Source organism: Delphinus delphis, chromosome 10, assembly GCF_949987515.2.
Source record: "Delphinus delphis chromosome 10, mDelDel1.2, whole genome shotgun sequence".
Lineage (NCBI taxonomy): Eukaryota > Metazoa > Chordata > Mammalia > Artiodactyla > Delphinidae > Delphinus > Delphinus delphis.
In genome coordinates, this window is record NC_082692.2 from 52224189 (window position 1) to 52242339 (window position 18151).

At 40.8% G+C, this 18151-nt stretch overlaps 1 protein-coding gene across 3 annotated transcripts in view; it reads left to right on the forward strand.

The window, feature by feature from the left end:
* Nucleotides 1-18151, forward strand: part of CNOT10 (CCR4-NOT transcription complex subunit 10) — a 63197-nt gene that overhangs the window by 44395 nt on the left and 651 nt on the right. For all 3 annotated transcript variants that reach the window (XM_060022100.1, XM_060022098.2, XM_060022099.1), the window contains exons 14-18: nucleotides 8404-8517; nucleotides 11977-12107; nucleotides 12673-12708; nucleotides 12905-13032; nucleotides 17326-17401. In XM_060022100.1, the coding sequence (XP_059878083.1) occupies nucleotides 8404-8517; nucleotides 11977-12107; nucleotides 12673-12708; nucleotides 12905-13032; nucleotides 17326-17401 (485 nt within the window). The remainder of the gene's footprint in view (nucleotides 1-8403; nucleotides 8518-11976; nucleotides 12108-12672; nucleotides 12709-12904; nucleotides 13033-17325; nucleotides 17402-18151) is intronic.

Below are 18151 nucleotides of genomic sequence, written 5' to 3' on the forward strand. Positions count from 1 at the left end.
ACCGCAAAAAAATTAAAAATAAAAAGTAAAATAAAATCAAGGTAGCTTTCAGAAAAATATTCTCACAATTAAAACAGAAATTTGTCCTCCAAACAGGAAAATGTCTCAGAAATCAACTAAATAGTTTAATTGTGAGGCTCAGATGAACTTAGAGATACCAATATAATGGATGAAGAAAAGCATATATATAATGACACTGTGAGAATATTGCTTCAGTTCCTTAACCACCTAAAGCTCTGCAAAGCCATTGGTTTCATTCAATTAAGAAAACACACACAGGGACTTGCCTGGTGGCGCAGTGGTTAAGAATCCGCCTGCCGATGCAGGGGACACGGGTTTGAGCCCTGGTCCAGGAAGATCCCACATGCCGCGGAGCAACTAAGCCTGTGTGCCACAACTACTGAGCTTGTGTGCCACAACTACGGGAGCCCACGTGCCTAGAGCCTGTGCTCTGCAACAAGAGAAGCCACTGCAATGAGAAGCCCACGCACTACAACAAAGAGTAGCCCCCGCGCACCATAACTAAAGGCTGTGCACAGCAACGAAGACCCAACACAGCCAAACATTAAATAAATTAATTTATTTTTTAAAAAAAAGAAAAGAAAACACACATACACTCTGTAGCCTTGAGTTAAATAAATGCGATGACTTTAAATTTTTAAAATAGAAGATTCTAGGTTCTGAGAGAAATGAGAACTTGTCCATGCAAAAATTCCATAGCAGCTTTACTTGTGATAGACAAAAAGTAGAAATAGCCCAGTCATGCATCAGTGGGAGAATGGATAACTAAATTACAGGCCAGGAATTCCCTGGCAGTCCAGTGGTCAGGACTTCACGCTTCCACTGCAGGAGGCACAGGTTCAATCCCTGGTCAGGGAACTAAATCCCACATGCCCCGCAGTGCAACCAAAATTTTTTTAAAAAGAGTTTAAAAAAATAAAAAATATATTGCAGGCAACTCTGTGTATTGGAGTGCTACTCAGCTGTAAATAGGAACAAGCTGCTGATGCACAAGTCAACATATGAAACTCAAAACATTTCGTGTTTCTTCTTTTACTCAATATAAGGCACATGCTGTATGATTTTATTTATACTATTTATACGACAGGCAAAACTATACAAAACTAACTTATGTTCATAGAAATCAGAACAGTGGTTAGGGAACTGACTGGAAGGAATCTTTCTCGGGTGAAAGAAATATTCTGTATCTTAATTGGGCTGGTGGCTACTTGTGTATATTCAAACTTATCAAACTGTGCAGTTAAAATGATGTATTTTAAGGTATAAAAATTATACCTAACTTAAAATTTTTAAGGTATTTTGAAATTTTTCAAAATTAATATAATTTTAAATATATTATTTGGGGAAATATAATTTAACCACTAATGATTGATAAATGGTCAGTTTCTCTTACATATATATCACTTATGGGGTGATATGACATGGAAAACTTAGTTTCTTGACAACAGCAAAAAAACCCTTTCTTTGTATTTTACGTGTATTCCTTAGACCCTAAGACTGCAGTGTCCGGTACCAGAACCACTCATCACATGTGGCCCCTGAGCACATGAGATGTGGCTGGTGAAAGGTCAGATGTAGGACACACACTGGATTTCAAAACTTTAAAAAATGTAATATATGTCAGTAATTTTTTATATTGACTGTATGTTGAAATGATATATTGGATTAATTTAAATCTATTAAAATTAATTTCACCTGTTTCTGCTTTTTTTAATGTGTCTACTAGAAAATATAAAATTACACTCATGGCCCCAATTATATTTCTGTTGGACAATGCTGCCTCTAAGGTTTTAGAACTGTTTGAAGTGTTTATATTTGTTGATACATGGTTTCTACAAATGTATAATATTGTTCCTATGCCAGTTTTCTCACATGCCACAAAATTTAGCTGAATATCTCTTCTGAAAAATTTGTCTTTAAAAGGCCTAAGGTCCAAATAAATCTTAGAATGTAGAAGCATGTGTGGGATTGATATGTTGGCCATTTGCTTTGATTTAAATATTAATGTTGCCACGTGCATTTGGGAGATAATGATTGTCATATAGTGATTGGTTATAAGGATGTACTTTTTAAAATAAATTTATTTATTTTTGGCTGCATTGGGTCTTCGTTGCTGCACCCGGGCTTTCTCTAGTTGCGGCGAGCGGGGGCTACTCTTCCTTGCAGTGTGCAGGCTTCTCATTGCAGTGGCTTCTCTTGTTGTGGAGCATGGGCTCTAGGCACGTGAGCTTCAGTAGTTGTGGCACGCAGGCTCAGTAGTTGTGGCTCATGGGCTCTAGAGCGCAGGCTCAGTAGTTATAGCGCACGGGCTTTAGTTGCTCCACGGCATGTGGGATCTTCCCGGACCAGGGATCAAACCCATGTCTCCTGCATTAGCAGGTGGATTCTTAACCACTGTGCCACCAGGGAAGTCCCAAGGATGTACTTTTAATTTTTTTTTAAGTCAAACATTTATTGACTGTATCACTCATATCTTATATTTTTAAAACAGCTTTATTGAGATATAATTCACACATACCATACAATTCACCCATTTAAAGTGTACCATCCAGTGTTTTTTAGTATATTCACAGCATTGTGCAGTCATCAGCACAGTCAATTTTAGAACATTTTCATCACCTCAAAATGAAACCCTGCACCCTTTAGCTGTGACCCCTTTATCCCCAATCTACTCGCCAGCCTTAATCTACTTTCTTTCTCTATAGATTTCACTGTTTGGGACTTTCCTATGAATGGGATCATACAATACATGGGCTTTTATGACTGACCTCTTCCACTTAGGATAGTGTTTTCAAGATTTACCCAAGTTGTAGTCTGTATCAGTACTTCGTTCCTTTTTATTGCTGAATAATATTCCATTGTATGTATATACTACATTTTGTCTATCCATTCATTGATAGACATCTGGATTGTTTCCATCCTTAGGCTATTAAGAATAATGCTGCTATAAACATTCATGTACAAGTTTTTGTGTAGACATATGTTTTTCTTTTTCTTGGGTGTATACCTAGAAGTAGAATTGCTGGGTCCTATGGTAACTGTTTAATCATTTGAGGAATTACCAGGCTGTTTTGTAAAGTGGCTGCACCATTTTACAGTCCCACCAGCAGTGTAGGAGGGTTGCAGTTTCTTCACATCCTCACCAACACTTGTTATTCATCTTTTTGAATATACATTGTAGTGGATATGAAGTGGTATCTCACTGTGGCTTTGATTTGCATTTCCCTGAAGACTAATGATGTCAAGCATCTTTTCCTGTGCTTATTGGACATTTGTATCTCTTCCTTTAGAGAAATGTGTATTGAGATCCAAGACCCTTATCAGATATATGACTTGCAAATATTTTCTCCCATTCTGTCGGTTGTCTTTTCACTTTTTTGGAGGTGTCCTTGAATCGCAAATATTTTTCATTTTGATGAAGTTCAATTTATGTTTTATTCTTTTATTGGTCGTGCTTTTTGTGTCATATCTGAGAATCCTCTGCCAAATTCAAGGTCATGAGGTTTACCCCTATATTTTCATCTAAGAGTTTTATAATTTTAGCACTTAAGTTGAGGTCTTTGATTCATTTTGAGTTAATTTTTGTATACAGTATGAGGTAAGAGTTCAACTTATTAATTCTTTTGCATACTAGTGGTATCTTATGATAAAGAAAAAAGTTCATAGGATTAGTCACATATTAACATTTTAGGGAATTCCCTGGTGGTCCAGTGCTTAGGACTCGGTGCTTTCACTGCGTGGCCCGGGTTCAATCCCCAGTTGGGGAACTATGACCCTGCAAGCCAAGTGGCGCAACCAAAAAAAAAAAATTTCATTGTCGCATAGTGTTTTAATAACTGTCATGGATATGTACGAAGTCTTATATGTTGCATAATAATAGGACATCTTTGTTATTCATTCTGAGATTGTGATATTAGCGAACTTTTAGTTTCTAAAACTAAATCGGAGGCTTCTCTAGAACCTGGAAAAGAGTATAACAACTAGAAAAGGGTAGCAAATAACACTGAGGGCAGACTTAAAGCATACAAGATAAAAATGAAATTTCAATTTGTCTTTTTTTTTAATAAGAGGCTCAAAATGGATAAAAGGAAATGTTCAGACCAAATTTAATTAGGCCCAGTTATTCCACAGGTATAAATTATGGAACCTTAATTAGTTCTTTTAGACTCTGATGTGACACTCAGTGAATTATTTCCCATTCAGTTAAAAGGGACCTCCCTTGGGCCAGTGTTTATAAAAGAAGATGAGTCAAACAAGTGGTTGATAACATTAATATTACAGGCAGTTTTAGTGTACTTAAGGAATCATATTTCTTTTGGTCTTACACAAGTGGTTGTTATAGCTCATGCGACATTCCTAAAACAGGTTTATAGCTAATAATCTTTTGAATCTCATATTGCTCTTGCTAGAGACTTGACCCCATTTCAGTCTTACAGCTGGGTCTGGTCCTACTGAAACTTTTTTATCTAATAAACTCTGCCAAAGCGGGAACCTGCCTGTGTGACATATCCTTCACCTTATCAGCAGTTTGTGTTCACATCAGCATGATTCACACCTGAGTCCCAGGACCCCATTCAGCTGAACTGATGATCACATTGATCACAAGCGGGGGTTAGAATAATTCTTCAGTGGTCTCCCACTCTGGAGAAACCCCACAGGGCTCCTGCTGACATTGAACAAATCATTTAACCCCTTTGGGCCTTTCATTCCTCTTCTGTCAAATTGGATTGCATTGTCTTAAGGTCCTGTCCATGTATAAAATGCAATGTCTGTGACTGTTGCATTTTATTTGCCACCAGGGGTAAGACTGGGTTCCTTGAGATGCTAGATTTGGTTGAGGAGGAAAACTTCTTCAGCTTCTTTGAGCTGGGCTTATATTAGTGTTGGATTTGGAGTGTGTTTGTCAGTAAGATTCTTTTTGCACAGAACTGTTATTAGAAAGCAAAATGTTAAAAAAAAAAAGAAAGCAAAGTGTTTACAGAAGACATGAAGTGAAAAACTTATCTAATTTAACTTTTTAATTTTCTTGAATGGGAAGTTGACAGGTTTAACATTTTCTAGATTTTTGTAGCTAAATGGGAACAGCTTGTATATTTTTTAAAATTTTAAAATCCAGTACCATGTTCAGTTTATTGGAAGAAATTATTTATAGGATTTTTTAAGCCAGTTTTTCAAATAACATTTGCCATGAAGTTACTTTGTGAATTTATTTTCCTTTGACCGATGGTGACTGACTGGATTTACCCCCATTTTAGCCTCTTTTGATATGGGTTGAGCTATTTCAGACACTTGGTTCATTTTACTCACAGAATATATGGCTTGACAAATTTTAATGCCCAGTCTTAACATAGCTTGTTGCTGTAGTTTGGTCCTTTAAGGAAAATTATTTCCCCATTTCTCTTTCTTCTTCTTCATCCTTTTGTTCCTTTCTTTTCCAAGGGTTGGCATTCTGTAGACCTAAAGCCAGCTCCTCCAGCATGTGGAGGAGAGGGTGGGGCTGTGTCAGATCCGCCACAGTGGGGGGGAGAGGCTAGCGTGTCCTTTCCCTTGAGGTATAGTTCTTCCAGTCTAATGAACTGTCAGATCCACTGAGTGGCTGGTAAAGCAGATTGGACAGTGACTCAAGGAAGTAAGAAAGTAGTGGGGCAGGCTGGTGGGTGGGGGGTCAATATTTTAAGTAGCAGCTATCAGAAGTAAAGTGATTTCTCCAGAGGCTCAGTAGAGAGAGCTGTGCGTGTTTCTAGTGTGACTGGTCTGCAGGAATTATGTAGAGTTGAGTGTTGTTTTCTAAGAGGAAAAGGAAGATGAGTGAGAGGGTGGTGAGAGATGAGTTAGGGTGGGTTGGAAGGCACTCTGACAAGAGGAGCATAAATGCCCCAAAGTTTTGCATTCACATATTCAAGTATTTTTTAATAGGAGGCTTGTATTATTAGTATAAATCTTTCACCCTGTTCTAATTTGATATGGTATCTTATGGGGAAAGAGGTAAAAGCTAAGGAAAACAAGATTTTTACCTTATACATAATTATAGTTTGGGAAACAGAATCCTGCTGCAAATCTTACATGACTGATTTCTGGACCCAAAGTGGGCTTGACAGTGGGCTGGAGCAGTAATAGCCCCCCTACTGTCAGGAGAGGCCAGGGCAGGCTTTTCCCAGCAAGCCTGCCTGAGGTGAGGCCTGTCCTAGACTCTAGGACCTAGAGCGTGCAGGGTGACTCCCCTGTGTTTGGGAGCTGGGAAGGAGCTGGCCTGGTCAGCAAGGTGGCCTGCCAGCAGGACAGGTGGGGGTCTGGGTGCCTGGAGAAGTAAATCTAAAATGTTGAAAGCTGTGGTCTTCAGTGATTACCTATTAAACACCTACTGCAGATGGTGAGAAATTGCTCTCGTCTTTGTGTAGGAAACAAAAGATGCAGGCTTCTGCTTTTAAGGAGCTGTGTTTTACCCTGGCCTTTGGCAAAGTCACAGATGAAAACGGATATTAAATTGTATGACTGCCATGAGCTGATGGTGGTCTTGGGCCTCTGGAGACTTAGGCCTTTAAACGTCATTCTTTGTCTTCATAATGCATATCTGGCTGATGAATGAATGTTTATTGCCATTTAAAAATAAAACTACAAATAAACCAAAAGAGGAAATTAAGTCACCTAATCTTACCACACAGAGCTTAACCACTGAAGTGCTCCTGAAAATGGGAGATAATTAGCCAGTGCCTCCGTCCTGTGGGCCCTGGAGTCTTCCATCAGGGAGAGGACTTCCCCCACGGGCCGTGGCTACAGGGTAGCCTTGCTAAGTGAAGACAGCTCTTGGAGACACAAGGATGACAGTCGGCTTGTTAGGAAAATCCCTTTGGAAATAACACTACTTGCCTGCTCTTAAATTACTCTCTTCTATGAACAGGGTTCAGATTTTACATTAGGTGCTCAGTAACAAAATTTAAACTTGTAATGTTTCAATTAAATTCTGTTTTCTTCCTTTTTAAAAAGACATTACATATGCGTGCATAGTTATATATGCATTAGGAAAATCATAATGTAATCTTTTCTTTCTGCTTTATTTTTAGGGCAATCTTATGAATTGACAGAGAAGCAGTGTGATAGGATGGGAAGAACTGTGAATTGAGAGTCCACAGTGTTGCCCGTTAGTTAGTCCAGACTTTAATCACATACTCTAAGCTAGTGAATATATATTTAATCACTTTGGATCTCAGTTTCTACACTGATATAAAACAAGGACCCACAGTGGGCAGTCTTCTAGCCCTTATCATCATAACCTAAGGCCATAAATACAATTTCCTCGTGCCAGTCTACTTTTCTGTGTTGTTAGGAGTTGAGGGGCTGCTTTTCGTTTAGTAGATAATTTTATAAGGTTCCAGCAACCAGGAGTGAGCCAGTAAGGAGGAAACGGCAGGCTGCTTCTGAATTTGCCTGGCTGTGCTTTTACCAGAGGGGCATTTCTGGTCAGAGGATTTCAGAGTGTTAGAAAACTCTGTGTTGCCAGGATGGTTACATTCTTCCTCAGACTAAAATTACAACCCAAGTCCACTTCATGATATACATATGTATTGTAATTTGTAAACATAATTCAAAACCCTGTATCTAAGTCAGGTCATTTGTGGTCGGCCATTCAGACCTCATTTCTATTTGACAAGGGTTTATTTTAAGATTGCTTTGTGGAGCGGTTGTTTAACATTCAAATGATCTATTAGTGTCAAGTCTTTGGCTAGACTTGTTTTAAATGAGCTGCCCCTTAAGTAGAAAACAAAACAGAAATTTAGGTTTCCAACCCAACCTAGCAAAATCGGTGTAACTTAAATTTTTACCTTCACATGTATTTATTCAGCCTGTTTTTTTCTTGAATATTCATTTAGGATAATAGTACCTATGTGAATGAAATTCTTTTAGTTACTCTTGATACTGTTGCTTAGCAAGACCTATAGACTTCTTAATAGTTTCAGAGAACACTTTACAGTAAGCTGAGCTAAATGGATTTTTTAGTAAGTTAATTGTGTTTCTTAGCAGAGTCGCAAATGTGCTTCCATAGCGTTTCTAGGATATTAAAAGAAATGTTCTATGGAAGTAAGTTCTCACTAGGCCATTAACTATATTATTTTTTTACAGGCTAAATATATATTGTAACTCCATTTGGTTATTTTGTTGGAGATGGGATGGAAGCTAAAGATGATCTAGGTAAATAGCTAAACTGAACCTCAGACGGTAGTTTACACATCATTCTAATTCTTACCATTAGTACCGTGGCTTCCTCTCTCCTTTCCTGGTGTCCAGATTGCCACAGCTATAATTAGGGAGCTCTTTCCTGTTTAACAAATATCATCATTGTCACTTTGTAACTCAGGTCTTCAGCCCTTGCCTTTTGTGTTCCAGGTGCTCCATACTCGCCTGTAGTGCTTACGTGGCTCTGGCTTTGGGTGATAACCTTATGGCTTTGAATCATGCAGATAAACTTCTTCAGCAGCCCAAGCTGTCAGGATCCCTGAAGTAAGTGTGACTTGCCCTGTGTGTCCCTGGTTTGTTTTCTTTGGAGGGTTTCAGTTAGTTTGTGGTGCATATTGCTTCTTTCACTCCCCCAGTGGAAAATTATCTTAGGGAAAGCAAAAAGTTTCTTTCTTAATTTGGTAATTGTGTGTTTGGTAGTGAAATTTTTTTCACTTGCTGCACCTCAAGGGTTATTGGAAATGGCATTTGCCGTTCTGAGCATTAGGAAGCAGAATCTTTGGGCTCTGTAGTTTCCACTGCTGGGTCTGACTGGAGCATGTTATCATATATTAGCTCCCAAACAAGCTTAGTCCTCAAGCAGAAGACCCACACAAAAAGGAGTTTGGTCAACAGGATAAATCTGCTTTGAAGAATTAAATTAAAGTAGACAAATAAGAATTTTAAAATATTTTTCCAGACTACTGTACCATTTCCTGAGTACATGAGTTTTATTTAAACTCTTCAGATGCCTCTTCAATATTAGTGTCATTGTCATGCTAAAATTTTTCTAAAGCACATCATCTTTTCTTTTATGGAAATTGAGGAAGATGCAGCATTCTTTGAATCTTTGTATGATGCTGATGCTAGAAATTTTACCCAAGACCACAAGTACTCTGCATAGCATTAGGACAGTTGTTTTTTCATTCATCCTGTGGGTATATAGTTATAATTTCCAAAATATGTTCTTTTGCCTTTCAGCGCCCTTTGTGTGTAACATGCAACATTTAGAACTGTGAGATCGTACTCTGAGGAACAATTCTATAAATGTTTAATTATTTTTGTCTTTTAAAAAAGTATTACTTTATATAATCATCTAAAATTTACATTGATTAAGGTTGTTTCAGGTCAGTGTTCCCCAACCATGCCTTGTGTTTTATTATTTTTTGTTGTTTTTCATGCTTTGTGTTAAAAAAAAAACAACAAAATTAAAAGAGCATCCAGGAACATAGGAGAATTTGTCACAATTCAAGTGTGAGCGTTCCTGCTTGCCTGTGAGAAAACCTTATCTAATATCCAGGCCTGGAGGGTCCTGAGCTCGAGGTCAGGGCGGTCGGTCGCGTTACCTCTAAGGCGCCTTCCCTCCTTCCCGTGGCCCAGCCCCATGAAATACCAATCAGGAACGTCGGCCTGCACCGCCCCACTGGACATGCGCTGCTCAGATGTGGTGTGTGTGGTCGTCAGTAGAGCAGAGTTGTGTGTGTTTTTTTTCTTTTTAACAAAAATGAAACACGAATCCTGTCTGCTTTTTTTAATTCTCTGGCTGACATTGTGATCACTATTCTAAAACAATCCCCATTAGATTCTTTACTTGGCATTTACTGGAAGGTTTTTAACCTCATTTATCAACTTCTTCCCTCTGAACGTCAAAACAATAAAATTCTTAGATTTTATGATTTCTTAGCCAACCCTGAGGGGTTGGCCAAGCCATGTCTGATAACTTCATCTTTAATTCTCTTAACTATTCTATCCTAAGCATTGGTTTCTAATTACTGGCCAGACCACTATCTTTCCAGTGAGGATGAGCATTTTCTGCCCGTGGCAGCCCAGATACCACAGCAGCTTTACCCAGCTGCTTGTTGCCTTCCGTACACCTCATCTGGAGTTCTGGGCTCTGAGTGTCATGAAGGCATTTAATTTGATTTAAAAAAAATTTTAAGTAAATTCACAGAAAACAATTTGAAGTCGTTCTTTGAATTTGTGTGTTTGTGTTTTATAATGATTATTGGCTTATAGATACTGCTTTAATCACGTTTTTTAAAATATCTTATTTCAAAATACATTTGAGGTTACTGATTTTTTTAAAAGCTGTCATTTCTTTTAGGGTATTTGGTGGGGAAGCAAAATAGAAGGGCATTACAGCTCCTGCTAGTTAGAAGAAAGAAATTGCTTAATAAAGAAATAGCTCTTGAGTGATTAATGTGCATAAATCCCAGAAAATGGTCAAACTGAAAAGAGCCTAAGATTTGAGGACCCAAGATCCATGTGGACAGATTCAGTTGGGACAGGCCAACTAAAGGAGGTGAGAACTGAGCTGGCCTTTAAAAGGAGTTGGATTTTGGCCTGGCTTTGCACCCCAGGAGGCAAGGCCACAGGGAGCACAGTGGGGTGTCCCGCCCAGGACGCTGTGTCTGGTGGGAACAGAAGAATCTTTGGGGGAGTGAGAATGTTGACTGAATACAGGAAACTGGGACCAAATTGTGGAGAGCTTTAAATCTATAAGTTTAGCTTTGTTTGTCTTATTTTGTTCTCAAGTAGAAAAAGTCATTAAGATTTTGAGCAAGGTGTAATATGGCTGAGGCTGTTTTAATTTTGAAAAATCAATCAGATGATCATGGGGAAAATGGCTCAAAGTAAGACTGGAAGAAGCAGGCTGTTGTAAACCTGGGGAAAGCACATCTGCCCAACATCAGTGGACAAAAAATAGATGATGTGAAAAGGAGGACACCTTTGGAATAGAAGTAAAGGTGATCCAACCCAGATCTGGTCTGGCGTCCTGGTGCCTTTTGACTGTTCCAGCAGCAGAGGCTGGAGGACCCTAATTCTTTTTTTTTTCTTTCCCTCTTTCTTTTCTTTTGCTGTGCTGCACAGCTTTCGGGATCTCAGTTCACCGACCAGGGATTGAACCCTGGTATAGCAGTGAAAGCCCAGAATCCTAACCACTAGGCCACCAGGGAACTCCCTGGAGGACCCTAATTCTGATCCTCCGCTCCCGGGGAATCCATCCTCAGATCTGCCTCTTATTTTAGAACTTCATTACCTTCTTATGTTATTTTCTGTATAAACAGAACAGCGTAAATTTGCCAACTTTATTTTATTTTAAATTTTTATTGAAATATAGTTGATTTACTGCCAACTTTAAACTGCTTTTTTTTTTTAAATTAATTTATTTTGGCTGTGTTCGGTCTTTGTTGCTGTGTGCGGGCTTTCTCTAGTTGCAGTGAGCGGGGGCTACTCTTCGTTCTGGTGCGCGGGCTTCTTATTGTCGTGGCTTCTCTTGTTGCGGAGCACAGGCTCTAGGCACGCAGGCTTCAGTAGTTGTGGCACGTGGGCTCAGTAGTTGTGGCTTGTGGGCTCTAGAGCTCAGGCTCAGTAGTTGTGGCACACAGGCTTAGTTGCTCCACAGCATGTGGGATCTTCCCAGGCCAGGGCTCAAACCTGTGTCCCTTGCATTGGCAGGCAGATTCTTAACTGCTGTGCCACTAGGGAAGCCCCTAAACTGCTCTCTTAATTGATATGTCATTTGTTCCTACTTAGCGAACATAAAAATTATTGTATATTTAAGATATTTTTAAAGAGATAAAATTTAAATGACTCAATCAACCCATTTATAAACTTAGATTTCAATTCAAAGACTTGAAATATGTGAAACACACATACACCAAATTCTATTATACTTGAGTATTTTTGTGATGACCTACTTTTCAGTTTGGAATCTGGTTGGTTTTTTTTTTTTCATTTTAGGTTTCTGGGCCATTTATATGCTGCAGAAGCCCTCATCTCTCTGGACAGAATCTCTGATGCTATTACTCATTTGAACCCGGAGAATGTCACTGATGTCTCCTTAGGGATCTCTTCAAATGAGCAGGACCAAGGTTAATGAGGACACATTTGATCAGAACTCTTCACCATTTCCACTGCCTTTCCGTTGTAACTCAGGATGTGTGGAAATTTAACGGCACGGTTGTAAAGGGAAGGGAGTTTTAGGTCGGCACTGTACGGTTTTGGCTGTACTTACTTTATGCTAATTGTTTGCTGAGGAGACCTAGGAGTTGATTATCACATGGTCTAAATTCTAACTTTTGAAAGGCTGATAGTGTTAGAACAGTTTGTTTTGATTCTTATATTTTTCTCTTCAGAGGGATTCCACAATCCAGGGGAGGGTAAAAGTATCGCATTCAAAAGTCAGTTTTAAATCATGGCTAAGTTTTTGAGGGAGTGAGACTAGTTTTCACTTTATTCAGGGTTATTTCTCAGGCCATGGTGGTGGTGGTGGTAGGTAGCATTCTCATATCTTTTATTAGAACCTCTACTACATGAAAAGGAAATACTGTGGTAGATTGCTTTAATATTAGATTTCCATTTCATAAAGAAAATTAGGTTTTTAGAAAATATACTCTGTTGTCCGACCCCCTCAGATTTACTTTCATGTCTTTGTAGGATCAGACAAAGGTGAAAATGAAGCAATGGAATCCTGTAAGTAAGACGTTTTGTAAAGACTTAAGTAGCCTGGCCTGCTTCCCAAAGACTCACCCTCGAGCCTCTGTGTCCTTCCTTTGTCCGCCTGAGGAGTAGAGCTAGGCTTTATTCTGAGCAGCTCTTCAGGCAGTAGAGGGGGTTGCTCCCTGGCCCTTGGCCTGGCCTCTTCACATGTGTCTGGTCTTCTCCCCAGCTGGGAAGCGGGCACCTCAATGCTACCCCAGTTCCGTCAACTCAGCCCGGACCGTGATGCTGTTCAACCTGGGCAGCGCCTACTGCCTGAGGAGCGAGTATGACAAAGCACGGAAGTGTCTCCACCAGGTGAGGCTGGGCCAGTGCCAGACCATCTTGTGAGGCAGCCAGCAGAGGGTTTGGAGTTTCTAGGCTCTGTTATTTTGTTTGAGGCTTCTGATCAGTTTGTTAAACATTGGAATATTACTCCTCCAGACATATTCTTGGAAGGTACACAACTGATTGTTGTTGCAAATGAACCTAGGCACCTAATGGAGAGTTTTCCTGAAGATTTTAATCATTGAAATTTCAAAAGATTGGAAACCATCTAAATAAGGGCTCACAAAAATCAATAATGGTGTGTCCATATAGTTGAACACAATGCAGCTGTAAACCCTATATACTAAAATGGTAACATATCCAAGACATATTAAGTGAAAAGAACAAGATGCAAAACAGTTTTTATATAATCCTGTATATGCAGAAAAGATCTCCAAATGAACACGCCACAAACTGTTAACACTGGCTGCAGGGCTGGCAAGATAAGTACTGTGTAGATGGAGCACTGAACTGGGAGACTTTTCACTGGATAGTCATAGGCTTTTTAGCTTTGAATTGTATAAATCTCTGTCCACTCAAAAAGTTAAATTACAAATACGTCTTTTAAGAAGAAGGGTTCACAAAGTCAGTACCAAAGAAACTCTGTATACAATAAAGAAAGCTCCTGACAATGTGTAACTAAAACAGACCCCTGACTTCTACCACTGAGAGGGGCCTCATCAGCAGGTCTCAAGGAAGGTTCTGATTGGGTCTCTTTAGGTCACCTGCCCATCCCTGGACTGATCATGGGCAGGGACCCATACCTGTAGTAGGAGAACAGGTACTGCCATTGGCAGCCCCAGAGGAGTTTCCCAGAATTGGAAAGGGATAATTCCTCAGAAGAATATTAATTCAGGACCTCCCTGGCAGTCCAGTGGTTAAGACTCCATGCTTCCAATGCAAGGGGCGTGGGCTCGATCCCTGGTAGGGGAACTAAGATCCCACATGCTGTGCAGCACAGCCAAAAGAGTTAAAAAAAAAAAAAAAATTAGGGGGAAGAAAAGGGTATTAATTCAGCACATGTGCTTCTGGGCTAAGCCAAGGGAATAAGACAGTAGTAAATAAGTGGACATGATACAACCTTGCCCCCATGGACCTTACAGTTAGGAGATGTCTTCCTAAAAAGGGAATTACAAGATCAGGGGTTATGCAGAATTTTCAGACTTCTAATATAGAAAGTTTGTGCCAGGGACTCCCCTGGTGGCACAGTGGTTAAGAATCCACCTGCCAATGCAGGGGACACAGGTTCGAGCCCTGGTCTGGGAAGATCCCACATGCCGCGGAGCAACTAAGTTCATGTGCCACAACTGCTGAGCCTGCACTCTAGAGCCCATGAGCCACAACTACTGAAGCCCGTGTGCCTAGAGCCTGTGCTCCGCCACAAGAGAAGCCACGGCAGTGAGAAGCCTGCACACCGCAACGAAGAGTAGCCCCCACTCGCCATAACTAGAGAAAGCCTGCATGCAGCAATGAAGACCCAACGCAGCCATAAATAAATAAACAAATAAATTTATTAAAAATGAAGGAAAAAAAAAGAAAGTTTGTGCCAGATGGTGTATTCACCAGCAGCACATAAGAGAACCCACATCCCCATATGTTTGCCAGAGTAACTGAAACTGAAATTAAACCTATTCTCAGAAGGTAAGGCAGCTTCCTATGAAGGTGACCTTGTTGTGTCTAGAAGTGAAGATTTACCATGTGGAAAATAACCATGAGTGATATTTAGTCGACTTAGTGGCATCTGGTCAGCATTTCTGATCCAAAATCAGTAAAGTGAAGTGATGGACTGTCCAGGGAACACGTTTGATCTTATCTAGGAGTTGAGTGCAGGAGTTAAACGGGAAGAGTTAAAACGTTGTGCTGTTCTCCGTAGCAAGGCTGGGCTATTGAACAGCCCTTTGGAAAGTGCCCGTGGACCTCAAGGCCTGCAGCACACAGGCTTTGGATGTGAAGTTGCAGTGTGTACACTCTAGCTCAGGTTCTTGTGCAGCAGGTGGCCATGGCGGCAGCCACGCTGGGAGAGACAGATGGTGTCAGGCCTGGTTTGGGGTCTGAAGGGGGTTTTGTTTTGGTCCCTTGGTTTTTAGGTTAATCCAGTGGCTGGACCTTGTTAATGGGGAGGCCCACCGTGCCTGGGAGGGAGAACAATGATGTGTGAAGAGTTGGATAGGGCTCAAGTAGAGGTTTCCGAGGTTGCCTGCCCACCACTAACTATTATGAACAGCCAGTAAGCAAAATACCATTCTCTCATAAAGTTGTTGCCATGAGTTCTTGTATTTTAGAAAAGGCTGCAGTCAGTGCAAAGGACAATAGATGACCTGTGTTAACTAGCCAGTTGGAAGGAAAATGGAGATTTTAATATCCACAAAATGATGTAAAGGTGGTCTTGCCTATTTAAAGCTAGGCCAAAGGTATAAAATCTCATTTTCTGAACTGAGCTGTGGTACATCAGTGATGTGGTAGGAGGAATGAAAAGCCTCCTTGCTTCATTCACGAGGAACCTGGGAGCATGTGCTCTGGATGAGAACCCCCACTAGTCTGAGATTTCTTCTAATGCTGCCCGAACCTGACCTTGTGCCCGTTTCTGGTCCCCCAGATGTCTCCCACACTCACCCCGTGGCCTGCACTGCCGTGCCTCCCCGCTTTCTGCCTCTCAGGTATCCACCCTTGGAGGACAGAGATAGGCTTCCCTTGCCCAAAAGCTCTGCACTCGAAGAAACTCTTCTCTCTTCGTATTCATACTACGTTCACTTTCCTCTCCCTAACAGTAAATTTGTTTGGATTACTGTTAGTTATTTGCATGCTGTTTATTATCAGGGTAAATCCCTGTCTTACACCCACCTCTGGTCAATAAATATTTGTAAAGGACACTTTCTGATTAGATTAAGGGAAGACGCAAAGCGGTCTGGAAGCATGAACACCTGAACCTGGATGAGGGAATACCAGTTGATGGTAAGACGAGGAAGAGGCTGCGGCCCAGAGGGGCCCAGAATGAGGGAATAAACCTACAATCTCAGCACCTTCAACCAGAACAGGACTAAATCAGAAAACTGCAGGCTGGTGTTATGGCTCTCAGATCCAGGAAAGGACAGCATGTTGCCTAAACAAATAATTTTATTTGACTAAATTGTACTATTTCAGTCCTTAAGAATGGAGACATTGAACATGCTTTTTTTTGGCTGCGATGGGTCTTCGTTGCTGCACGCGGGCTTTCTCTAGTTGTGGAGAGCGGGGGCTGTTCTTTGTTGTGGTGCGCGGGCTGCTCTGCGGCATGTGGGATCTTTCCGGACCAGGGATCGAACCAGCATTCCCTGCATTGGCAGGCGGATTCTTAACCACTGCGCCACCAGGGATGTCCTGAACATGCTTAGTGGTATATTTTTTTTATATTTCCAGCCTTTTAAGTTTGAATTCTTATTCCTGACATTGGGAGTTTGCAGCTTACAATACTAAGCTGTTACTTAGGGGAAAAAAATAGACATGCAGATTTGGATAGAGGTGCAACTGTGTGTGTCTGGTGAAGAACTACCAGCAGACCTGGATGGGTGACTGGAGTGTAGAGTCAGGAGTGTCTGATCACCCATCTCAAAACCAAATACAGCCAAGAGATAGAAGAAAACCAAGAGGGAAGGAAAGCTTTCTCCTATTAAGAACTCATTATGGATTAGGCAAGGGAAGATAAATATTTAACTAAAAATAACATGTCTAGTTTAATGGGGAGGGATCAAGACAAAGACAGCTGGACTTCCCTGGTGGTCTAGTGGTTAAGAATCCACCTGCCAGTGCAGGGGATACGGGTTCGATCCCTGGTCTGGGAAGATCCCACATGCCGCAGGGCAACTACTGAGCCTGCGCCACAACTACTGAGCCTGTGCTCTAAGGCCCGCATTCCGCAACTACTGAAGCCTGTGCGCCTACAGCCCATGCTCTGCCACAAGAGAAGCCACTGCAATAAGAAGCCCATGCACTGCAACGAAGAGTAGCCCCCACTCGCCACAACCAGAGAAAGACCGCTTGCAGCAATGAAGACCCAGCGCAGCCGAAAACATAAATATTTAAATTAGATTACATAAAAAATAAGAGTTATAATGAAGTAGCTTTAAAAAAAAAAAGACAAAGACAGCTGAGGACAATCCAAGCAGAACTGTAGTGTCCCAGTGAGGTTGAGTAAGTTTGCTAATTTGTCATTGGTAGGTTGACATTCCTTTTTTTTTTTTTTGACACTACTTGGAGTTATCTTACGCTGTCAGTTTCTCATGGGTCTCTTTTTTGTTTTGAGCAAAGGCGGCCTCAATGATCCATCCTAAAGAGGTGCCCCCTGAAGCCATCCTGCTGGCTGTCTACCTTGAGCTGCAGAATGGTGAGTGATTCTTCTCTTGAGTTAGGACTGGAGCCCTGCAAAGAGCCCGAGATTTTTGGTGTCTGCTTTTTCTCTTTGAAATTTAAGGGGTATTACCCATCAAGTTCTTCTAGACAAAAATATAGCGAGGGAGTTTTTGGTATCTTGCAAATTCCTACTTCTTGCAGGTTAAGCATATTTCCTTTTATCTGTGAAAATGGAGAATAGCATAACTTCTGACAATTATAATTCATCTCTACTAATTAACCTTTCTCTTAGGCATCCAAATGACTCTAATTGAGAACCTGAGTCAGAATGCAGTGGGTTTGAGTTGTATACCTTGGTGTTTTAAACATAGGTGTCGTTAATGAGTTTTACAGTAAGCCAGTTCCTGCTGAGAATTTTTTATTCAGACCTAAATCCAGGTCATGCCTTTGGGGCATATACAACCTCCAGGATGTAGCTTACTGGAAGAAAGGCTGTGGGCCCTACATAAGAGAAGGCGTGAAGTAGAAAAGGAGAGCTGAATGGGGGAAATGAGAGGGGACCAAAGTTTTAAGAGTTCTTAGTCATATCCCCTTGCTGAAATCCTTCCAAGGCTCCCCTCTTTTTATAGCTGAAGAAGGAGCATTAAGTGCCTGGCACCCAGCAGGCCTTGTCCTCCTAAAAGCTGTAGTAGGGTTAGTGCATGGTCTTAGAGCCCTTCTTTTGCGCAGTCCACCTGTAGACAAGTTATCAAACTGGGCTCCACCTTAGAATCAGTGCAAAGCT